General features: G+C 42.9%; 1 protein-coding gene across 2 annotated transcripts in view; it reads right to left on the bottom strand.

The window, feature by feature from the left end:
* LOC134398459 (gamma-aminobutyric acid receptor subunit rho-2) overlaps positions 1-19119 on the bottom strand; it is a 36004-nt gene extending 16885 nt beyond the window's left edge. The window contains exons 1-2 of one of the 2 annotated variants that reach the window (XM_063125770.1): positions 18800-19119; positions 6396-6502 (exon numbers count right to left, since the gene is read on the bottom strand). In XM_063125770.1, coding sequence (XP_062981840.1) covers positions 6396-6502; positions 18800-19014 — 322 coding nt within the window. In that variant the 5' untranslated portion in view covers positions 19015-19119. Of the gene's footprint in view, positions 1-6395; positions 6503-17757; positions 17793-18799 lie in introns of those variants that run through there. The other variant, XM_063125771.1, reaches the window with a different exon arrangement.
* Positions 19120-25636: the final 6517 nt, after the last annotated feature.

Genomic DNA, 25636 nt, shown 5'->3' with positions numbered 1-25636 from the left:
TATTTAGTCAGGCCCTCTGTAGGGCTTTGTATTACTAATTACATTTGCGATGTGGGCACATGTACTTAGGGGGCTTCTTTTATAGAGGACAGTCCTCTATTTGAAGGGCTGCCAGAGGACGTTCCTCTATTTTGAAGGCGACTTCTATTTGAAGGGTTGTCCAGTCCAAGTCTGGCTTAAAGATGAAGAAGCATCTGAAGGAAGAGCTGGGCTCTGAAGCCAATCCCATCAACGGCATCGCGACAGCAGCCTGAGCAAGGCATCCAAGTCACCTGGGTTGACATGCTGCTCTCACATAAGAGAGTGCTATGACCAGTGGGGAAAGCTGATGCCTGGAAATTCTCCAAAGCACGTATTATTTTAGCAGTGGTCAGTGCACTCCTCTAGGAACTAGACATACCCAAATGGAAATGGATGTTGCACAGATCCACACTGGGGCTTCAGTAGGTGTAGTTCCAGCAGGTTGCAACCAATAGCTCTTGACTTGTATTTGTACATAGATTTATAATTCTATAAATTTATAATGTTATGTAAGCTGTTCTGGGAGCCTTTTTGGCAGAAGAGTGGGATAAAATTGCTTGAAATAAAGAAAGGTTTGGCCCTCACACTCAGAGGAATCAATGGCACCAGGCTCTCCTGTTATGAGCACACGTGGGAGATTGCTGAATATTTTAAATATCTGTTTCCTTGGGCCACAATTACCATCATCCCCAGCCAGCACTATGACTACCATCATCCCCAGTGGCCATGCTGGATAGGGATAATGGGAGCTGCAGCCCAACCCTTTTGGAGGGCATCGTATTGGGTAAAGCTGCTGTACATCTTTACCTTTGAGTTAGTGTAACTGTGTAGTCGAGTTCACATTGAATGCTAAACCATAGTTTAGTATTATGTGTACAAGCCTGAAGCTCATGCATTCTCACCTCTTCTGCGGCAGTTGAGACAAGATGTTCTCTTTTCAACTAACCCCAGTTTTTCATTGGGCCTGTTCAGACAACGTACTAAGCCATGGTTAGGCCACTAACCCTTTTGCAACAAATGGTTAGTGAGCATGTTTAAACTGTGATTATGTAGCCCATGGTTAGGAATGGTTCACGCAACATGCTAAGTCAGGGTTCACACAACACGCTAAGTCATAATGTTTAAAATGCTTAACCACTGTGGCTTAGCGTGCTGTCTGAACAGGGTCATTATGTCCAAACTCAAATGAACTGTGGTTAGTATTAACTATTGTTTATTGAAACAAACCAACTTCAAACCATGGTGAATGATTCTGGCTTATTTAAGTAAACCAGCTTTCCCCAAACTGGTGCCCTCCAAATGTTTTGGACTACAACTCCCACCATTGCAGACCTTTGGCCATACCAGGTAGGGCTGATGGGAGTTGAACTTCAGAACATCTGGAGGGTACCAGGTTGGGGAAAGCTGTAATAAACCATAGTTAATGTCAGCCACAGTTCTCAGTTCAGACATAAGAAAGCGTGGTTTGTTGAAAATGGAAGTGAACTCTTCTGATCTCCTTGTAGTTGTGCCAGAAGAAGAAAATGGAGAAGGAGTACATAAGCCCAATGCAGGCTTTGTGTTCTTAAAATGTAATGTGAGTATATACATGCTTGTAGGCCTAGGCTATTAGTTTGCCTTTATCTTTGTTCACAATAGTTTCTTTGTAGTTTGTTCCAGCTACAAGACATAGCATAGATGTACCCTATTAAGGTATGGCTGGAGGGTGCTATGTGAACTGCTTGGCTTTGCAGTCATTGGAGGCACTTATTAATAGATACATTTTCGTAGCCCCAGAGTGCCTCAGTTCCATTTTAACATGGACATTCTATTTCATTTATTTACAAATACCGTCCCTCCTTGTTCAGTGCGTTGACCCCACTGCACCCCTTGAACAATGGACATGTTTCACCAGTACTGTTACTGAAATACGTAGGCTAGTGAAACCCTAGGGCGATGCCAGATGAGCCTCTTGATACAAAAGATTTTGAAAGGGGGTGGAGGCTGTCCCATTGCTCGGAAGCGCTGACTTGGTCCCTCCACTTCTGAATGAAGTCCAGAATGAACTCAGAGGGATTGATTTCTTCCTAGGGTTTTGTTTGCGCGCACAGCCATCTTACCTCAGCCGTTCCACATGGAGGGCTGCACTGATTGGAGAGGGCCTAGGAACAGTGAGAGGTTCTGTAGGTTAGGATTAAGTCCTGTTGGCAAGGCCCTGTAGAAAAAGCTTACATTGCACCTGCCTACAGGGACTCCAGGGCCCTCTGGCTAATCCTGCAGTTTCGTGAGCTACACGTGCTACATTTTTTATTTGCAAACCGTGATTGAATTTTAGATCTCTTAAAGAGGCAAGGGATTAAAAATCTGAGAGACCGAAGTCCAGACTTGTCTTGACACTAAGAACAAGCATCGTTTTAAGGGACGAGGTATCGCCCTCCATTTCAATATTTGCATATTTTATAGATTTCATTTCAATAAAAGCCATACCAAATGTTGTGATGCGCTACCCTCACTGAAGGTTCTTTTTAATAATAATAATAATAATAATAATAATAATAATAATAATAATAAACATACTGTCATTGTCATTTGTTTACTTGGGTTTTTAATAAGATTGCTGACTTTGTTCACCACCTTGAATCCTCTTCTCAGGGAAATAGGCAAGATATAAGATGTTTAAATAAGTAAAATGAATAAACTAATCATATCTGGCATGGAGACTGGAGGCCTCCCCCATGCAAAGCATGCTTCTTACAAACTGCACATTCTGTGAGAGGTCCTGGTCTCCCCACAATTTGTTTGATTTATTTACAGAAGTGCAGCCGTGAAGGCAGATTTGGAAGGGTGCTGTTTAATCCTATTTCCATGGGCTGTTTTCCTTATCAAAATCACCTTCCAAGCTCCTTTCCCCATACTCCTTCACCTGCAAGTGGTAAAACAGTGTGGGTGGGTGGGTAAGAGTTACATTTTTAAAAAGTCTGAAGAGATTTTAATATATTTTTTTAGAAAAAAAATTGCTCCCACAGCACTATTGTTATGAATGAATTTGGATCTGCACAAGTTTGCATTTCAAGGAAGGAAAGTTAAGAGACCAGTCACGTGACTCTTCTGGAATGTGTTGTCTGGCCCTTAATTTCCACAGCTATTTTGAGCTTGTGATGTATTAGGGTGCAATCCTATGCATATGTTGAGACACAAAAACGTCCCAGCATGCCCCAGCCAGCATCCAAGTGGGGAAGCATTCTTGGGAAGAGAAGGTACAATTCTGGACACACTTTCCCTAAACTTTCATCTTTTTCCTTGTGGACTGTAGCATATGTGCACAACAACCTCTGATTCCACCCATGGCAGGGTGCCTCAAATAGACAGCGCACCAGCAGGACATGGCCTCTGTGTCTTTGGTTCACTGAATGAGCATACCCAAAAGAAAAAGAGAGGCTCTATAGGTTTTAGAAATGGCCAGCAATGTTTACACACTAGATACATACAGCAAATAATTGGTGCGCCTTCTTTACGACAAGCTAGTCACAGGTCTTGTGACTGAAGGGCACCCACTTATGCCTTTAGCCCATATGTCCAGATTAAATGCCATCCAGTAGGAGCTGGCTGGTACTAAATGGGGGTAGGGTGGGGGGAATAAACCATGCCACAGGAAGCATTAGGCTGTTCTTCGATGGAAAAGATATAGCTATTTTAAGTATCAGCTAAAGCTGCTTATTCATGGACTCCCTGTAATATATATATATATATTTATATATATGAATATGAGAGATGTCCTAGATGAAATGCTTACGCTTACAGTGAGAGTTTGAGGAAGGCAGTCCAACCAAAACATTTACATAACCTTTAAATATTAATATTTGTAGTAAATAATACCTGAACATCTGCTAGTTCCAGCAAGGTCATTGGCACTGAGATAACTCTGAAAGGGTCAAAGCAAATGTGATCCCATGTTAGGACAGGAAAGAGCTCTGTCACATGCTAGGGCAGAAGTCAATTGCATGAGGTGAATAGGGAAGACGTTGGATACATATTCATAGGTGAACTGTATCTCCCACACAGTGGGATGGGGGCAGACCATTGGAATATAGGAAGCTGGCATATACTCAGTCAGACCTTTCATCCATCCAGCCTAGCGTTGTCGACACTGACTGGCAGAGGCTCTCCAGAGATTCAGCCCGGATTCTTTCCTAAGGGCTATCTATATGCTCTGGAAGCCTCAGGGTGGCTCCAAATCCGGGCTGCGTCAGTTATATGATGCAGCCACCAATTCAGAGTCACTGTGGGGCAAAAAGCCAAAGATCCGCAGCAGAAAAATCAGAGTCTTAACCCGACTTTTCCTGCCTGAGCGAAGTCCCGTCTGTCCTTGCTCAGGTGCTGCACCAGGTGGGGGACATTCCCGGGTGGAAGGCAACCTCTCATTGGTGCCGAAAGCCGTGGGAAGGGGGCAGGCCTGGTGAGCCTAAGGGCCACCAGAAAACCCACACTAACTCCCTCCATGTACATAACTTGCCGCCCCTACCCCACCCTGTAATACCACGGGGTTTGGCAGCAGAGCAGCCAACTCAGTACCGTGATGAGAGCCCCCTAGCCTTACCTGGAAGTGCTGGGAAATGAACCTGTGACCTTCTGCATGCAAAGCAGGGGCTACCACTGAGCTATGTCCCTCTCCCTGCTCTAGACCAAATCGAGAGAAAGAGACACATCCCAATAGCAATGACGAAATCAAGCTAGGTGAGCTGCTGGGTAGCCTGATCATTCTTTTAACTCCAGTCAAAGTTGTTTCCAGATTTTCTTTGAAAGCATGCCTGGAGTTATATTAAGCTCAGCCCACGTGTACTGCACCTGCCACTAACACGCTTTCTTGGCAATCGATATAGTTAGATAATTAGATATACTTAGAAAAGGTCACTGGGTGTTTCCAGCCAAAACGACAGAGCCAGGGCATGTGCTCTTCCACATGAACATATGTACAGATAACTGTGGAAAGAAAACTTAGAAGAAACATGCCTGAAACTTCTGAACTCCTCTGTGGCTTTGAGCCCCTTCACTGTACAGGGGTGAGCAACTTGTGGCCCTCCTGATGTTTTTGCCTACAACTCCCATGATCCCTCACCATTGGCTATTATGGCTAGGGCTGATGGGAGTTGTAGGCCAAAAAAAAAAAAAAAAAACATCCTGGAAGGCCACAAATTGTCCAGCCCTGAAAAGCATCTTGATTTGAAGATGCTCCTTTTGAAAAACCTAGAGGATTTCGTCAATATTTGTTGGAGGAAAACATTAAAGAGAAATCTTGAAAATAAGTTTGCAAATCTTAAAATACTGTGGTTATGGCTGTTGTTGGTTTGGTTTTTTTAATTGCAGTTTAAGGGTTTGGACTACAAGCTGGTTTAGGCTACAATCCCTAGTCTACTTAGCTAGGAATAAGCTCCATTGATATCAACAGGATCTATTTCTGAGCAGACAATGGTTAGGATTGCACTGTTAAGCACCCATCTTTCCACAGGGGCTGTGAAATAGCCAGACATGGGGGTGATAAATCCTTAGATAAGGCCTCTCACCAACACACAACTACCTGAAGTTGGCAGTACGTCAGAACCATTCTCCTGAGGCAATCCTGCATTCTTTTAAAGAACCTGACGTAGTGAGGGACATCTTGCATTCGGCACACACTCACCTTGATCACCATGTATAGAAGGTGTGAGGGGACTAATAGACACAAGCAAGTATAACTTAACAAGACTATTGAAAGAAGTATAGATGAGCATTTTAAAGAAAAGAGCCTCAGTCCTAAATACTCTTTCTTAAGCCCTGCTGAACTCTGTGGAGTTTACTTTCCAGTATACCTACAGACAATTGGTCAGGAAGGCTACAATTGTGTGCACACATTTTGCTTGGGAGTGACCCTCACTGAAGTCGGTGGAATTTGTTGCTGAGCAAAAATGCATTGCATTAGGCTTTTATAATGTGGAAAGTTCCTCACAGGGCAAGAAGCTTGAGGCAATTGCTGTGTGCTAATAAATACTTTGATGAACTGGAGTTTGAAATTTATAGGATTCAGTCAAATCAGCAATTGGAGGTTTCTTGTGGACGTTCTCTATAGTTGCAAAGAAACACTAGAATCACAATCTACAATTCTCAAGAACAAAGTACCATTTAGAAAACCAGGTCAACTGAAGGACAGTTTGGAAAAAAGGTGGGAGAACTATTTTCAGGTGTTTCTGGAAAATCAGGAAGTAGCCCATATTCAGTTTTCAGCATTATTGGGTTGACTATAACAAAGTAATCCCACAGGTCAACTAGGGTTCTTACCGTTGGAACAGGAAAACACACCTGGTTTGGAGATGCCTTGAACAGTTCAATGCCAAAGAGATGAATAAGAACAAATTTCTTACCGCCAAAGGCTGGCCTCATAGTGAAATCATGGTCATCTACCCTCAGAAGCTGTTCGCTTTTTCCTGTCCGAGTTTTGGTCATGTCGTGGTTCTTTTTATATATGTGACTAAAATAGAAAAGAAGAGTACCAGCTATCAGTCCCAATCTCTAAGCATCATACAGAAAGAAATCCTAAAAAGTTAACCTTTTCGGAGGGATGTTTGTAAATGAAAAAATATTGGAAACACTTCTGCACTAATGATTCCCATACAGTGGGGCAGCCATGCAGTTGCCATGAGACTAGGAGCATGTCCGAATATGAGCTTACCCAAGAAAGTTTACCATCATGCTAAACTGGGAACATGAGGAATTCCCTTGAAAAAATAAGGGAAAGTTTGGTCTAGTGAAACTCCAGAGTGTCATGGTAGTATAGACAGCATCACCTGTGCTGGTCCTCCCATTTTTCTGCGTGGCTATGAGCATAAGCCGAAATACAGGAACTTTTCAAATCATGCCAATTAAATGCACTAGTGTCACCTATTATAGTGTTTATTCTATGATCCTGGTCAGTATTCCAATGACTGCTTTCCAGCCAGTCCATCCAAAGTGTCATAACAGAGGACTAAAACCGTCAGTGGCAACATACCATTTGTCTGTTTCAGCACAGACAAAAATGTGTGTCCTTGTACTAGCACAGGCAGCACCAGAAAAAAAATCAATGGGCAAAGCATAGAGAAGGGGCGAAGTATATTTCTAGGTGGGCAATATGTGTCCCATGTGTTAAGATCGCTGAATGAAAAGTATTGGTACATTTCACAATAAAATTTCGATCCTAAACATATTGTTTCTGAAATAAATGGGGAAAAGGTTACTTTACACCTACACCATAGAAAGGGAAATTATTTTTAATTTGAAAAAAATATTGTCGTTAGAATTTCTTTTCTCTCTCACTATTAGTCACCCTGCAAATAAATTATATTTAAGTTAATTCTCTCCCCTGCATGTCAGATGTTTCCTCTTTCTGCTGGAATCTTGAAGAGTATGTCAGTAGCTGCAAAATGCGTAGCCTTTGTTGGAGCAAGAGCTGCATCTGAATTGTAGAAGAGCGACAGAGATGATAATAGATGGATGCACTTGTATAAGTGAAAAGTCCCTTTTCTTCAAGTAATGAAGGGAATCCAGCAATGTGGTGGGGGGAGTGGGATGGTGAGCTCCTTCTTTGGGAAGGGTCTTGCCCCTCCTGCCCCCCCCCCACAGCTGCCCCTATGTACTAGTCTGTAGAAAGGAAGGAGAATGGAGAAATAATGAAAAGTAAATGCCTACCATGGGGAGAAATTTCAGAAATCTTAATTGGACTGAATAATTCATCACGGGACAGCAGGAGTTTGAATGTGGCATTGCGAACAACACAAAACACACCGCCCTCATCTCCGCTCTCCTTGGCTATCCACACAAATGGGACAGCCCGTTTGAAGATGGCCTTTGCATGTGGGTCTCATTTGTATGGGCGATTCCAGGATTTTATTCTTGCAGTCAGTGATATGACTGAGGCCTATGCAGGTAGGATTTTACATGTGTAAGCTGTATTCAGATGGGCTGTCCCCAAGGTCAGCTGAGGCAAGGACAGCTTCCCAGCTCCATGTGATAGACTACATTGGCTCTCTCAGGCGTTGACCGGGTTTGCACAATAATTCAAACCACGTTTGGGTGTGGCGCCTGCTGGTGGCCACGGTTTGTCATGTTGTTCAAATTCAGGTGGTAGAGGTTATTTGAGGGGAAACAATCCTCAAATTAAGCCTATAACAGGCCATGGGTTATTTGAGGGTTGTTTCACCCACAAACAACCAATGCCACCAGGATATAGACAACACGACTAGCCATGGCAATAACTGGGAGTTGTATATTAATAATGGCTGCCGGCAAGTGACGCAACCCACTGTGGCTGCAGTGGGCTGTGGTGGGCTGCAGTGATTGTACAAACCATCCCATTGTCTTGTTTGAATTGGTCCATAAGGTGTGTTGATGTATCGTCAAGCCCCACATAGACCTCTTCCCAATAAACAAGCCACAGAATGAAAGCATGGTTTCCAAATCCGAATTGAAGAAAAAGATTCACAATTAACATACAATGGTCACTTCATGCAGATCTGAATATTTCTAACTTATTATAAATTTCCACTTTTATTTAGTTATTATTCATATATACGCTCTGTGTGCGTGCGTCTGTATACACACACAAACCACACACATTTCCTACTAATGGTAATTAGAGGAATGTGTGCAGATTATAATGCACGTCTTAAACAGTGATAATAAGGTTACCTCTTTTTCCTGTATATCAGTGCATCATAGAACTGTTTACTTGGAATATTCTTCAAAAGCTAAATACATTGTGTCTAATCCATATCATAATTTTGATGCAGATAAAAATGTGCTTCCATCTATCTAAAAGAGGAGTGTATCTTTTTGGTGCCAGGTTAAGAACTTCCTCCACACTCGGGCGTTTGGCAGCATTTGATAAAGTTTGAGGTCCTGGATTTCTTATTGTTTTTGTTACATTGTTTAGGTGTGTGTGTGTGTGTGCTGTCTGTTATATGTTTATATGTAAATGGTTTTATATAATGTACAACGTTGTATAGTTAAGGCTTTTAATCTTTGTAAACTGCCTATGGAGGCTTGGCTATTGGATGGTAAAAAAATAATAATAGATGAAATGAAATAGATTGCTCTAAAAAGCAGACATGGAAATCCTACATGTGTTACAGTTAACTAGAACTGAATGAAAAAATGGCAGAGTAACCTCTTGATTTAAATGTTACCATAACATACATATGTCAAAATTTAATTATAGCCCAGTCAGAGCTGCACAGGGGTCAGTTAGCTAAGAGGAAAATGTCTAGTTTTCTAATCACTCCTGACCTGCATTGATTTAGGATGGAGGATTAGAATAAATTAAGATCCAAGTCTCCTTTGCACCGCAAAGTTGTAAATACCAATGCTACAAGTCAGGAACAGAAGGTACAAAAGAGAAGCAACCCCATTTGTCTGAGAAAGTATTGGTGGGTAGAAATGTTTAACAATAGAAACAGGTACTGTGGCAAAGGCTGATGCAAGAAATAGTATGACTAATTAAGATGAAAATATTAACATATTATGAAAAGGTACACCTAAAGCCCCTAAGGAGTCCCTTCACTGTCTATCTACTTTATGTGACCCACAGGTGTGCAACTTGTGGACCTCCAGATGTTGTTGGACTGCAATTCCCATCATACTTTACCATTGGCTATGCTGACTAGGGCTGATGGGAGTTGCAGTCCAACAATATCTGGGAGGCCACATGTTCCCCACCCCGACCTAAATCAGAGGAAGGAGCACTGGCACATCCAGCAGACATGGGATGAATCCAGGCACAGCCAAGCCATGTGCAGAGGGGCACACTAATAAGTTGTGAAAGATGAAAGCATCTCTGTGCCCGAAGTTCCCAGCCACAGAAGAACCTACATGCTGCATCATTGCATGATTCACTGCTCTGGCCTTGCCTCCTTTGGGGCAAGAATTTCTGCCCCATCACTGTACCAGGTGGGATCAGTGATCCTTTGCTGCCTCCCAAGGCAGAAGTACTGTAAAGTTACTCACCTTCAGTCATCTCATGGAGCCAGGGCAGGGACACTGATGTCATATTCCACCCCCACCCTACAGAATTCCCGGTTCCCTTTGAGCTTAGCTGCAATTCCCACAGTAGCTGGGGGAAATGAATTTCCCCAGGAATAATATATTGTTCCCTATTAATTATTTCGGGGCGGGCTTGGTCTTGAAGGTGCAATGAAGCTAGGCAAAAGACCTGCTCCAGGTGCAGATGAAAACTTCTAGAACTAGTTTTCTCATATGTCTGAATTTTAAACTCTCCTTGGAGGTGAGGCTATAGGGACTATCATGATGACCACCTTCACTTCAAAATTTATCACACCATCATTGCTCCATCGTTGAGAGGAAGTTGTCCACTGCATTTCTGTGTGAGTTACTACTCTGGAAACACAACTAGATCAATGACTCATTTGTCAACATTGTGGGGGACCATTTCTGATGGCAGATCGTTCTTATCCTTACTCATTCTAAAAATGAACTCAGTTGGGGGAAGGACGGCAGTCAATGATGGAGCACGTGCTTTGCATGCAGGAGGTCCTGAGTTTGATCCCTGTCGTCTCCTAGTAGGATTGGGAAAGACTCTTGTCTAAAACTCCAGACTCGTCAACTTGACAGTGTATTAGCATTCAAGAAAGCTATCAAGACTGATCCCTTCTGGCAGGCCCATCCAGTGGAATTTTAGGATGTTTTTAGGATGTTTTAAAGGATGTTCTTAATTTAGTTTTATGTATTTTATATTTACTGTTGTTCCCCGCCTCGATCAAAGGGCCTCTGCCAGTCATGTGAACAATACTGAGGTAGATGGACCGATGGTCTGACTCAGGGTAGGCTTCTCCTTACGTGCCTTGAAATTTAGTTTGGAAAAGTGTGAGGCCATCAGACTTTGGGGAACACGTAACTAATTGTTTGGATTGTTTATTTAATTCCAATGTGTGTGAGAGTGTGTGTGTGTGATTGTGGGCATGGTGATACTTCTTTACAGAGCCAACACCTGATGGCTGGAGCGAAAACTTTTAGACTTTATTTTCAGCTGTTGACTTACATATATGTGAAACCTTGCTTGCTCTTACTAAGGTGCACAGTTAAAAAAAGTTTCTGTCTCATTTACTGTTAGGTAATACATCCTCATTTCTTTCTTTTATTAATGATTACTTATAAATGATCCAATGGACAGAACATGTATTTTCTTCTGCTCTCATCAGATGCAGGCTACCAAGCCAGGCCCTCTTATGAGACACCGGCTACCAAGCCAGGCCCTTACCTCAGAACAGTATAAACAGCATCTGGACTTGTAATAGAGAAATTGGACTTGGAATAGAGAGCCCTTCAAGCAGAGGGCTCTTTCAAATAGAGCACTGTTCTCTGACAGCCCTTAAAACGGAGGTCTGTAAGGTAGCACAGATAACCACCCTAAGAGGAGAGAAAGATGGCTATGTACAGGTAGGAAAGGAGCAGAATGACAGACGGAGACAGCTGGAGAAGGAGACAAAAGGGGAAATAGGAAATGAAAGGCCAGCCTAGATGGGCAGTCAGTTGCACAATCAGCAATTGTGTGAATGGCTTCAAAAAAGTAAACAGCAGGCAGGAGAGGCCGTCTGGACTGTAATCCTGGCAGAGGGTGTAGTAATGCAAGAGATCTTGGAGGAAGAATCAGCAGCTTCATTTAAAATCCCTATTCATTTAAAATCCCCCACACAAGGCTTCAATATGACCCATCTGATTCCTCCGATGTTTGGGGATCCTGCAATTAATCTGAATGTTCTAGCATTAAGCTTCTTCATTTCCCATAGTCCCAAGCCAGGCTCACATTTGAAAGGTCAGAAGTATACCTTTCCCTTGTATGTAGGAGCACAACTATTTTCTCACTATGTGGACCAGGTTGTAGGTGTGCTAAATTTGTACTTAACACTGGAGCAAACTGATCATCTGCACTGATTTAGTAGCGGATCTTTACTAGCATATACTGACTTTTGACATGGTGAAAGTGTATTTATTTATTTATAAATTGCACCCCTCATTTACCAGGAACCGACATACCATCAAACTGGGCTTTCGGGACTGGTTTTGTGTGAAATACTGAAAAATTCACGCAGTTGTGGTTTCTACACATTTAAAATAAAATATGCAAAGAGATCAGAAGTGAATCTTTTTCAAGCTACGGACTCCAAAGATTGTTGAGCTCTCTTCCAGACCTCACAGAAAACCCGGTTTATGCCACTTCTGCAACCCACTGCAAGCAGGAGCCGCTCACAGTATAAACTCTTTTCATCTGACAAATGTTGGAAGGCTGGGAAAAGGAAGGCTTTATGAAGCCCACCGCCGTATGAAATAATACCATTATTTGCTGGGGCAGAAAGCATTAATCGATTAACAGCTTGATAGCAGATTAAAAACAGAGCTCCAATTAATCAGAGCCTGCCATCTGGGCATTTCCCAATGCCACTTACAAGGCCATGACCAGCTCTCCAAATTGCCTCTAGGCTCCTGTAGCAGGACCCTCCTCCCTTCCTTTCCACAGCACCCCGGCTGTGGAATGAGCTCCCTAAGGAGGTTCGCTTGGCACCTACATTATATGCTTTTAGACGCCAGGTGAAGACCTTTTTATTCTCCCAACATTTTAACAATCTGTAAATTTTAAATAACATGGTTTTAAATTTGTAATTTTGCACTGCTGCTGTTTTTATCTGGTTGAGCTTTTATATTATGGTTTTATATTATGGTTTTATACTGTTGTATACTGTTGTTTTATACTTTGAATGGTTTTAATTTTTGTGAACCGCCCAGAGAGCTCCGGCTATTGGGCGGTATAGAAATGTAATAAATAAATAAATAAATAAATAAATAAATTCCTTTAGAAGGAATCTTCGGGAACGTTCAGAGCTTTGTAGGGTGGCTGAATGTTTTACTTTACATAGGATTGTCCTCTCTTTAAAGGGCTTCAGGGGTTCATCTTCATTTGAAGGCAACCACTATTTTAAGGTCTGTCCAGTCCAGTCCATGTTTAAAGGGAAAAAACCTTAAGAAGGGAGCGCAGGGCCCCTGAAATTGCCCATCAACAGTTAGCACCTGGACAGCAGACCAAACAGGTACAAAAGCCACCTGGGGGGATTCCACACGTCGTACTGAGGGCGCTTCCATGCGCCCCTAGTGTGGCTCCAAAGCGATCGTGTAGCTTGCCTGGAGAAGAGACGAGGAAGAGGCGTCCTTGCCGCCGCCGCCACCCATCTACTTCCTCGCCGGCCGGGTCGGAGAGCTCGGCGGAAGAAGGCGGGTAGGTGGGTGGCGGCGGTGGTGGCAAGGATGCCTCTTCCTTGTCTCTTCTCCAGGCAAGCTACACGATCGCTTTGGGGGCGCACTGGGGGCACATGGAAGCACCCTCAGTACAACGTGTAGAATTCCCCTTGGTCACAATCTTCCCCATTATAGTGAGATGCATTGAAATTATAGTGTACATATAAATTAGCAGATGCAAATTTTATGCAAATCTGTGCCCCCTTTGGTGCCTCTTCTTCGGTGAAGCATTTCCGCTTTTTGTGCAAGGTGTAAGTGGCCACCCTAAAGCTTATTCCTTCTTTGGGTTGGTTCTCTTAGCACACAGGGAAGCAAACAGCATATTTATATTATAAACCTAGAGAAACTTGGGCTTCCTCCAAAGAATCTAAGGGACTGTAGTTCAGTGAAAGTGCTGAGAAAAATAACAGTTGAACTATTTCAAGTCTGTGGTATAGCTACAGCCAGATAAGAGGAAGTCTACCATGTAGATTGTGATGGCCTGTAACTCACTCGTGTAACTTGTTGCATGGATAGGTAAGGGAAACTTGGCAGACTTGGCTTCATGGCAGTGCTACAATGGGGAAAGCCGCCCTCATTTTATTTTTCTATCCATTTATTTATTGTTTATATTATATTTCTATACTGCACAATAGCTAAAGCTCTCTGGGAGGTCCACAGCAATTAAAATTATAAACTACAAGATGAAAAAATACAATATAATAATCTTAAAGTTTAAAACTACAGTATAATAATAAATAATAATAACTAAATAGAACCTAGCTGCAGATCTAAAACAGATCTGAAACAGAAACAGAAAAATCAAACTGCTTGGAAAAATTAAAAGGTCTTCACAGGGTGCCAAAAAGTGTAAGGGATCTCCCTGTTCTTTCCAAACATTTTATTTAGTGATGTAATTCATACAGTATTACAGGTACCATACTAAATATTTTAGTGTTAGGCCATGCAGAATTTGTAGATGATGGATTCAAACATTGCAGAAGCTTAAAAATAGCCTCCATCAAGTCCTAAAGAGTTCATGCAGCTTTGGACCAGGAATGGACAAACCTATAATGCGGACATAAGAAGCTGCCTTATATTGAGTCCATCTAGACCAGTATTGTCAAAACTGACTGGCAGCAACTGTCCAGGATCTCCGCTTGAGGTCTTTCCCATCACCTATTACCCAATCCTCTCAACTATTGAAAACAGGGATTGAAACCTAGGACCTAATGCACATAGCATATGTGCTCTACCACTAAGCTTGGGCTGCTCCCTTGAAGATGGGTAGCTAAGCATGCCAGTCAAAAACCATGCATTTCCAGTTGTCGAGTATTTCACCATTATGGGGAAACATGGCAAATGGGTTGTCTTTTTTTCATAGGGAAAAGAGGCTAATTTTGGTTTTGTAACATCTTCTTGAATGTACGCTTAAGCAGAAGAGTTCCGCCATGCTCTTGATCTGTATAATTTCACCATGAGATGGAGTTCTGAGGCTTACTTCAGTTGTGGTAGAATATATTATGTATAATGCATAATATTGTATTTTATAAGTATATATAATATTGTATTTTGGTGTAGGAAGAGTTGGAGTGCATCATTCCTTACTATCACCGGTGACGGTGGCTTGTGAGGGACCTCAGACATAGAATCACTGGATGTTCCAGGGCACTTGGGAAGTTCCAGCATCTTAACTTTCCCCCACCAGTTCTGTCCTGCCCTCTAAGTTCTGGCTGGAGTAAACTGTTGTTCACAGAGTTCAGGATTCTAAATGTGGGGGCATTTGTGTATGAAGATCTTTTGAACGATGCAGTCCTCTTGCTGTGGTAAAGAAGATTGCATAAGAGTGCATGGAGAGGATTGGACCAGGGAGACCTGGGGGCTGTCTATATGCACGGAAAGCCCCAGGATAGATGAGCGCTGCTGCTGCATCAATTACACATCACAGCAGCCACCTCGCAGCCATCACGGGGTGCAAACAAAAGAAGTCGTGTCTTACCCCAACTTTTTTCTCTGGAGCAAGGGGAGTAAAGTGCATCCACCATCTATCCCAACTCAGAGGCATTGCCTGGCAGATGGTGACCCCTGATTGGTCACTGTCTGCCTGGGCAGGGGGCAAGGGGTGGGCCCAGCCGCCAGAAACCCCACATTTTTGCTGCTGCATCGGGATTAGCAGCAGAAGCACCGGGTTTTGCTTATTGCGATAGCAACCTGCTGCCATATAGGCAGACCCCTGGATTCAAATCCCCCCTCAACCATGAAATTTACGGAGTAGCCTGAAGTTCAGTCATAGGCCTGCTGTACAGTTCAAAGGCTTAGCCCCATAGATGCCAAGCTGAGTTCCTTAAGCAGAAAGGGCAGAACACAAAAGTTATATCCTCCTCTTGCTCCACTGTCTATCAGCAGCAATTCCATCTGGCTGTAGCAGAGGGAGAGATGGGACACTATGGCACACTGTTTCCATTCAAGCAGGTCATGACAAGATCCGCTGCTCTCGCAGGACTGTCCACTAGCACAATGGGAAACTAGTACTGGGTAGCGCAGCTAGAAACTAACCAAAAGTACTACTCCCAGAAAGGGACAAGAGAGCAGCAGCTCCACTGACTTTCTTGTTCTGGAAATGGTAGTTTTGGCTAGTTTGCTGGGTTGGGCTAGCAAGCACTAGTTTCCCATAAGATATAAGGCCAAAAAAATGGCCAAATCCTGCACATTGTCATGATCTGCCTTCCTTGAGGCACCCCTTTCTGCTCTTGCTTGCACCTTTGCTTTAGCTGTCTTTCCACTACTCATCTGCCAAGCTCTGGCTTTTCCCCATGCCAGTCCTAAAGACTGTTACACACCATTTAAATAAATGCTGGATGGTAGCAGTAATGGGGAAAGGATAGCCTAAACCAGGGTTGGGCAGCAGGTAGATCTCCAGATGTTCTGGACTTCAACTTCCAGAAGCCCCTGCTAGCATAGCCAATGGTCAGCAATGTTAGAAATTGAAATCCAAGACATCTGGAGATCTACTATCTGCCCCCCCCCAGCCTAAACCAGCCTTCCGTATTACTATTTCCTTCTAGATACAATGGACTACAAGTCCCAGCATTCCCAGCCAGAAGTGTTCTAGTCCAACACATCTGGAGGTCAACAGGTTGGGAAAAGCTGGCCTAAACCATGATGTGCTAGAATTCCATCTCCCCTTCACAGTGCAATCCTATGCATATTTATTCAGAAGTAAGTCCCACTGTGGGCCATGGAGTTTACTCCCAGGTAAGTGCATAAAGAAATGCTTCCTCAAAGTCTCATTTATCCTAAATCAGTTCTTGTTTGAATGCACTGTACCTGACAGTGAAGTAGCTCCAACAAGTACCTGTTTGTTTGTTGCATGGCTTCTTTGAACAAACAATTGGCTCTTTTTTCACCACACAATCATATATTGGGGTGCATGATCACAAAAATAAATTTTGAATGACCAGACTAGATGGACCTTAACAATTACTCCCTTTGTTATAGTTGAATGAATATTATTAAACAGTATACACAACCCTGCACGCTTTTTAAAAAAGCAATTGACTAATCCTTGTCCATTTCCCCCCTGAAAAGAGTTGCATTAAGTGTCCATTTTAAGGCATATCAACAATAACATACAGGAGGATGTACAGCCATTTCCCGATACAATTATGGGGTGATTCTGATGCAACTTCAACCCCACCACAGGGTAATACCTGAGAAAAATGCTGTGTTTGGAATGCAATAACCACATGGTGTTTTACAGGTCAGGAGCAGTCAAGAATCTAGGTAAAAGAACACGTCTTTACCATACGTATTCCTACATGAAAAGAAACATGGCATGCAGGAATCAGCCTGTAGGACCCGTAAATTGTACAATGCTAGGATCTGGAATCAAGTGCTCAGTTATCCACATGTAACTCCTGTTTATCAAAAGATGTTGCCCATATGAATATGTGAACCTCCTGCCTTTCACACAAAGGGTGGAATGGCGCCATTCCTTTCAACCAAGCTTGATAGAACCTCTGCTGAGGTCCCATTGTAATTAATGGACCCTGCGGAGTATCGGCGTTTAGGGGATTGCACCTTAAGATGATGCAGGATTTCAAATTCTAAATTAAATTATTAACAACAGGGCATTGATTGAGCCATCTTTGTAATAAACAACAGTGTACTCAGTGACTGCATAGTACAAATTTGGTCTGCAAATGTAAAGAGGAGGAGGAAGAGGTCAGTAAAGTGATGTGACTTTTTTCTCCCCCCCCCTTTTTTTTCTTTTTTGCTGATGGAAGAGATTATAAGTAGTCACCCACAACATTAGTCCAATAACAGCAATCATTTCATGCATTGTATGTGTTTTATCCAGTGGGAGCAGGCGAATAATCAACCCATGTGCGAAGCCCCAAAACAACATATCTATAAAGTTAAGCATCTACTCCTGAGTTAAATAGAGCAGATGGACAAACTTCCCACCTCTGCTCCAGATTTTCCTGGAATGCTTGCTTATCAAAGGTTATCCATGACGTTAAATGCTTGGGCTCCCATAAATGCTCTGGTTTCAAAGCATCGGGCTGAAGAAAACGCAACTAATAAAAAGATGAAGGTCATAGTGTTTCCATTTAATGAGATGGATTAACCCAACTTCATTTACAAGGTCTTAGCCAGGCAAATGGCCTTATAAGATACAATTGCCACTGGATGACATAACTCAGTACAAGAATGGATAACGTATCCAGTTTTGCTTGACAGTTTTTGGAAGAAAATATAGTTTGTAATATTAAGTTTTCACCATGCCTCTGTGACATTAAATATGACCTTTTAGCTGTTTTCCTTCACCAATATTCAAAAATAAAGAAATAAAAGTCACCCAATAATTTGCCCCCCAAATTGTAGAATTTTGAAAACATCCACGTCAATCAATGTCCTTATTAGACAATTAAATACATAAAGAAAAATAGACGTTTAGCAACGAACAAACAAAAAGACTTCAATCCACTGTGCATTTATTTGGGAATAAGCGTCACTGAATTAAGCAGTACTTCTGTCTGAGTAGACATGCACAGCTTCAGGCTGCACATCCTTACACTGCAACAGGCAAGATCTTCTCTAAATATCTTGTAAGTCTGTGTTTTATGCCTTCAACAGTTTTGGTCACAACAAAAACTAGTCCCACTGACTCAACGTGGTCCATTTCAGAGTAAATGAGCAGTGAATGCAACTTCCATGTCCATTGTCCAGTGTTCATGCCTGGGAATCTATTCAGCGAAATTATCTTTGAAAACCTTTCGAAACATGGCCAGTTAGAAAAGCTCACAAAGCAATACAAAAGCAATTTAGAGTTAGCCAGGGAGTACAATTTTGTCTGTTTCTCACCCCATAACTATCAGGCATGCACTTTTCAGACAGACGGTGCACCAGTATTGCAGAACTACACATGCTAAGGATTTTCATGGTGAAAAGATATGAAGAAAGTAGGTTGAAAGGTTGTTTTACTTTGTTACAGTTCCTTCCTTACCTTGCTTTCTGCACCTCTTGACCTGTCCACCGCCTCCTCCTGTGCTTTCTGCTCTCCACAAGAAGGATCAAGCAAAAGATCAGCAACATTAGTTTTGCAAAATAAGGCATCCTGTGAGAATCACTCTTCCACTCTCCTGCAGTCCAGTAACCTCCTGCTGTGTAAGGACACCCTGGTTTAAACATTGAATCGGCTGTGTGTCCAGAGCCCCGCATTTGTCAGAGTGGTCATTGTTAGAAGCACTGCGTTTCTGATTTAATATTTTAAACCCGCTTTCCAGGGCTTCCTACTCAAAGCTCTTCCTCTGCTCACTGCTCAGCGATTGGCCATTACTCATGAAGAAGTTAGTCCGATCTGGCGACATTTCCACTGGGTCCTAAATGGGGGCTTTTGCAGAAAGCCAATGGATAAAGAGAATGCAATTCCATCTGCCAGGTTTTTGTTCAGACTACATAATCTCAGAACTGTACACTCCTTCTGCCAGACTGACTGTGTAAACCCATGCCTCTTCTTTTTATTAGGGATGCTGGATAGATTGCCTGTCATTATAGGAAGCGTTCTTCAACGAAGAGCCGGTGTCTATACTTTTAAGATGCAGCACACTTTAGCGCAGATGCACATTTTGCAGTAGCGTTACTGTGGAGCTTGCAATCTTCTCATGGCTCAGTTAACAGATGGCTTATGAAGCAATGTAGATGAGAACGTGTTGGCGATTTAAAATCTCCTGGGTAGTATACAAATAGAATTTTCTCAGGTAAGGTTGTGGATTTTTTTCCCCAATCACTTCACATACATTATCTCATTCATCCCCACAGCAGCCCCAGAAGGTAGCACATTATTATCTCCCAAAGTGGGGACTGCAACAAAATTTTGCAAGGTGGAGTGCTTCTATTCAGGATTCAGCCACCCCATTCCATTCTCCTTCCCATTTGTTTTTTTCTTTCCCCTCCAGCAGTGTTCTGTGTCTGCTGAGCATGCTCAGTCCTCATTGGCCCAGTTCTTTCTTCTCCATTTTGGGGGGCTGGCATGGACGCACTTGTGCCCTATCCCAGCTACATTCAATTATTTCATTCTCCATTGATGCGTATGGGCAAATCTCTGTTCCATCTCTGGGGACATTTTAAAATAGCTTCTCAGTGATCTGGTTTGCACGTAATGCTAACCCACAGGTTATTTAAACTATGGATTATTGAATTCTGGGTTATGATGTGCAAACCATCATTTGTTAAACACAAACAACCCAGAAAGAGAATCCATGATTTGTTGTTGGATTGTGAACTCTGGGTTATTTTAACCATGGGTTGTCATTAGGTGTTCACTCAGAACTGTGGATTGTTCATAGGTTGTTTTGCCAGGCTGCAGAGCTGGCTGGCAAGACTGGTAAAAAGAACAGCTATTCTACGTGCCAATACTACACTGCCACAAAAGCATTTGGGATACAGGGAGGGAGCAGGCAAATTAGGAGGGATTGAGAAAACAAACCACAGTTTGTTCAATTGTCTTCTAGACAAATCCTGGGTAGGGCAACAAACCATGGGTGCATTGTGTGAACCAGGTCAGTGTGAACCTTGAAAGGACCTATTCAGACCATTAGATGCTTCTTTCTATGCTTTTTATGTCTTCTTCCTTCCAGCCATGTCATTCCTTCCCCCCTCCTTTCCAGTTATTTTTTTCCTCTCTGTTTTTGTCAACATTTCAGGAATTAAGTTTTTATGGGACTGTTTAGGGTTTTTTTTCTAGAGATTTTGGGATGTCTAGAAACCTTATGATTACCCTGACATTGAAGATACCATTCTCGTATGTAGATGGTGCGGTTTCAACAACTAGCTTCATGAGCGCAGGCACACTTGCTTTGGAAACAGAGGGCTAGATATTGCAGATGGGAGACTGGAAGCTCCATCACACCGGGGGTTCACACGCTCCCTACCTCGCTTCTCCGCCTGTGTTTTCCTTCCTCAAGTTATTTCCTCTTTCAAGAAGAGGAAGTACACAAGGAGCACGAGGCCCATTGAGTCCGCTGTTTTAATGGCGCTGCTTCTCCTGCACACAGCAGGAGAGAGCGGCAATTCCATGTTTAAAAATACATCAAGCTTAACCAGAGGTTTTTTTGTCGCACGAGGAAGGCCAGAAGGGGTGGGAGGCAGGCGACGTCATGTGAGGGACCTGAACAAACTCCGTGAGTGCTCAGTAATGAGCGTGCAATAAAACACTCGACGGATGGAGCTTTGGGCTGGCTTGCCTAAGACCAGCTAGTGAAATAGCCATGCAGGAAATTTTTGAAACAGGGATTTCCAGAATCACTACTCACACTCTTAGCTACATCTGGTCTCAGGGCCTCAACTTGTAAACGAGTTAAAGTGATATTTTTACATCAATTTGAATAACCTTTTGCTTTTGAAATAAGATGTCAGATATTCCAAACCACTGTACAAGTCAGCAGTGCTGCTTATTGTTCTATGCAAGGAGTGAATTCATCAACAAGACAATTTGCCTTAATGAGGTTTGACTATTCGTTGTGGCATGGCGTCTAATTCCCCCGCCCTGCCAAAATATATAACTTCAGGGACCAATCTCAGAACTTCACTGTTTTAAGTACAATTTGCATAAACTACATAATCCAAACAGTTTATCTGCAGAATAAGAGGTACGATTGGGTCCTGTAACAAAACATGCAGGATGCTCATTCTATCCCTTCTCCTCTTCCCCATTTCCCATTTTCACCTCCATTAACAGTCAGCCAGCATCCCCTTCCCACTGAAGATGCTCAGTCCCATTGCACTGTTTTGGAGGATTTCCCCACTGCGATTTTTCTGTACCTTAGCAAACCTCAGGGTTCTTTCAAACCTGGGATACCTCCCTCTTCTGTGTAGATGTTGCCATTTTGGTTACAGAGAATCAAGTTTGCTATTACTATATTATATCACGTGCATAACAGTGTAACTTGGGCATTAGCTCCTCTATCCTTTCTTTTTTTCTGTCACTCATCCCCCCCTCCACATGCACACATCTTCTCCCTCCCACCCTCCCCATCTCTCTCTCTCTCTCTCTCTCTCTCTCTCTCTCTCTCTCTCTCTCTCTCTCTCTCTCTCTCTCACACACACACACACACACACACACACACACACACACACACACACACACATTCTTTGTAAGCTGCACTGGGAGCCTTTTTGGCTAAAGGGTGGGACAAAAATGCTATTCTCTCATATTCATTCTCTCTCTGCCATTGGCTACAGAGGACCCTTTTTAATGAACTGGCAGCTCTTATACCAAACAGCTTCAAAAAGTGCAGCTTGCATTTACCACAGGTTTCCTCCCAACAACCCTTTAGTTGAGTTTATCCAACTCTCAAATAGAGTTTTTTTGTTAATAATTTTACTTTAATCATTAAGGGCATAATCCTGTCCATGTCCTGTGGCCCGTAATGCACATGCGGAGTCCTCATGTGAGCACTGCTCTTTGCATGAGAGAAGGGACAGGGAAGGAAGCAGTGAGAGACTAGGGGCCCATCTCCACAGGGTATTTCCTGAGGCTTGGGTGTGATGGAAGGTCATTTGTGGCATAAAATGTCGTGGCTATCGCACTCCCAACCAGCCACTTCTGTCTCGATAAGCTACAGTAGCGGAGAGTTGTTTTCCTTTGTTCTCTTTAGTTAAAGCATCTCCCAGGCACTTCCTCTGCAATGTTCCCAATTCCTCCTCATTCAGTCCTGGGCATGCCTCTGTGACCTGGCTGTGACGTGGTCAAGGAATGGGGCTGACCCTTCCCCCCCCTCCATTCACTCTTTTTTCTAACCTGTTCCCATTGAGAGCCGTGACTACGCACTTCCTTATTGCTGCATTACTTCGCTTCTCTGCTGTTGTGTTATTTAGCTTCTCTGCTGTTGTTATTTAGCTTCTCTGGTATTTCTGTTTAGTTTCTCTGATGTATGGAGTAAAAATGGGTAGGAAACTATGTGACGGTTTGCTGGAATGGAGTGAAATTGTGGTGGTCAGGTACCTTCAGTCAGTCCGTGTACTGCATCATTTGAGATTTTTCCTTTGTCATGGGAATTGACCATTTTCCCTCCCCCCACATTTCCCCCACATTTCCTTTTAATTTTATTTTTTGCTTTGTGCATTTATTTATGCAATTCAGAATGTGTGCATTTTCAGAGTTGTGAACAGGGAGCATTTACCCTTTTCTTTGCAATTACACAACTGCGCATTTGCATTGAATCAGAATAGCAATCTAGTGTGGGATCAGGGTAAGGGGAGGCTGTCATTGTGAGCAGGGAGAAGTGGCAGAAAAGGGGTTGGAGCTCAAATTTCCTGAGTGGAGCTTATTTGCCTTCAGTAAACTACAGCTGTTTATTAGTCTCCATTCATAAAAATGTAGTAATGGAGGGAGCCTGGACAGGGGCGGGGGAATATTTGGTTCTACTCTGACCCAGAAGTATGGTTTTTTCAAGTGCTGAAAAGCCGGGTTTTAGGGACAGTATGCTCTGCTGTTTGACACTGATGGAACAGAACTGATTTCCTAAAAATGCAGATAATGACATGCTTTCCTCCCATGGATGTGGAAATGGCCCCCAGATTTTCTTCTAAATAACCAAGTTAGCACAGTTAGTATTCTGAAAGCAGGTGACTGAAGAAGGACAAAAGCAGAGGATAGAAAAATGAAATGTAAAATACTTCTCTACATCACAAGACTCAAAAAAGCAATTTGCTCTTGTTAATAACTCTCTCTGAACTGGTTTTTGTTTGTTTTTTTAGGAATCTTGCATTTTAAAAACAAAACCCCAAAACATCAAGCAAGCAAGCAAACAAATAAAGCATTTTCACCTGTGTCTACAGATAGGTAGACACATTTTGTTCCCATATATACACTGATGTGTATATTTTATATAGTATGTAGTATTTCATATGTATCCTGTACATGTTAAAATGCAATAATATTATAGTATAACCATGTTAGCCTTTTGTTTACTAATTCAAGGGTTAAGTGTAGCACACACTTATAGCATCTGATGAAGTGGGTTGCAACCTATAAAATCTCATGCTAATTTATTAAAATATCTGAACTAAAACAATTAGTCTGTATGTGTGCTACAGTTACTCCACGAAAATGTTAAAAGGCAAGTTACGCTAGGCTGGTTCCCAAAAAGTACTTGTGCCAAAGGACTTTCCTGCTCTCTCCTCCTCACTACAGCTCTTCTATCTTCCCAAAAGCTGTCCCTGAAAGTCAGGGGACCAAACTGACATGAGATGGCGTGGGGGACTGCAATGGGAGGGGGGAAATCAGCCAAACTTGGGCAGAGATCAAACAAAGCAGTGGCTTTTGGGAAGATGTAGAGGCCTGAAGTGGGAAGATGTAGGCAGGAAAGTCTTGCTGGGCAAGTGGGCTTCTGTTCTCACACAGTCTGGATCCAAGCCGCTGACTCTCCACAGCAATGCAGGCAAGCTCTGTGTTACAATTGTAAAAGTCAGTCACCATGTTGAAAGTGCAATCCAAGATATCAGCAGCATTCAAACTTAGTGAGAAGTCAGAATTCTAGAGAATCCTATCCTGCACAGTTACAAGATGGGGGATACTTGGCTCAGCAATACTACATACGAGAAAGATCTTGGAATTGTTGTAGATCGCAAACTGAATATGAGCCAATGGTGCGATATGGCTGCAAGAAAGGCAAATGCTATTTTGGGCTGCATTAATAGAAGTATAGCTTCCAAATCACGTGAGGTACTGGTTCCTCTCTATTCGGCCCTGGTTAGGCCTCATCTAGAGTATTGCGTCCAGTTCTGGGCTCCACAATTCAAGAAGGACGCAGACAAGCTGGAGCGTGTTCAGAGGAGGGCAACCAGGATGATCAGGGGTCTGGAAACAAAGCCCTATGAAGAGAGACTGAAAGAACTGGGCATGTTTAGCCTGGAGAAGAGAAGATTGAGGGGAGACATGATAGCACTCTTCAAATACTTAAAAGGTTGTCACACAGAGGAGGGCCAGGATCTCTTCTCGATCCTCCCAGAGTGCAGGACACAGAATAACGGGCTCAAGATAAAGGAAGCCAGATTCCAGCTGGACATCAGGAAAAACTTCCTGACTGTTAGAGCAGTACGACAATGGAATCAGTTACCTAGGGAAGTTGTGGGCTCTCCCACACTAGAGGCCTTCAAGAGGCAGCTGGACAACCATCTGGCAGGGATGCTTTAGGGTGGATTCCTGCATTGAGCAGGGGGTTGGACTCGATGGCCTTGTAGGCCCCTTCCAACTCTGCTATTCTATGATTCTATGACTTACTGTGCTTGTGCATGCTGCCCAATTGGTCACACTTGGCTCCTCCCTCCATCAGGAGTGAATAAACAAACCAGGGATTCACGAGAAGGCAAAAGGTTTACACTACATAAAAACTGGGGTTCCTGGTTTGCCGCTGCTCTAACAAGCTAGAATCTGAAGCCAGGATATGTAGCTGGTTTCCAATCCCTGGCTTGTTTGGGAGTGACAAGCCAGAAGTAGGGTTCAGACGGAACACTAAGCTTTTTCAAACCAGGAATTGACCAGGAAAGAATTTGTCACTCCTACTGATGGAAGGAGCCATCAGACAGCATTCACCAGCTTATTATTACATGCAAATGCAGCCATGATCACCACAATGGATCAGTTCCATAGAGGAGGAATTGCTTAGAAGGTTGTTTTGGAGGGTGGGGGAAGCACTAATGCTGCAGGAAAACAGTGGTCCCTTTCTTGCAGACTCCTTGGCTGTTAAACCACCAGAGCAAATTCAAATTAAGCTTAAAGTTGCTTTTAGGCACAGGATGGATTTCATGGATAACCTTATGAAAACATCATATCTTTGCT

Source organism: Elgaria multicarinata, chromosome 4, assembly GCF_023053635.1.
Source record: "Elgaria multicarinata webbii isolate HBS135686 ecotype San Diego chromosome 4, rElgMul1.1.pri, whole genome shotgun sequence".
In the NCBI taxonomy this organism is placed as follows: domain Eukaryota; kingdom Metazoa; phylum Chordata; class Lepidosauria; order Squamata; family Anguidae; genus Elgaria; species Elgaria multicarinata.
This window is presented reverse-complemented; position numbering and strand designations above follow the sequence as displayed.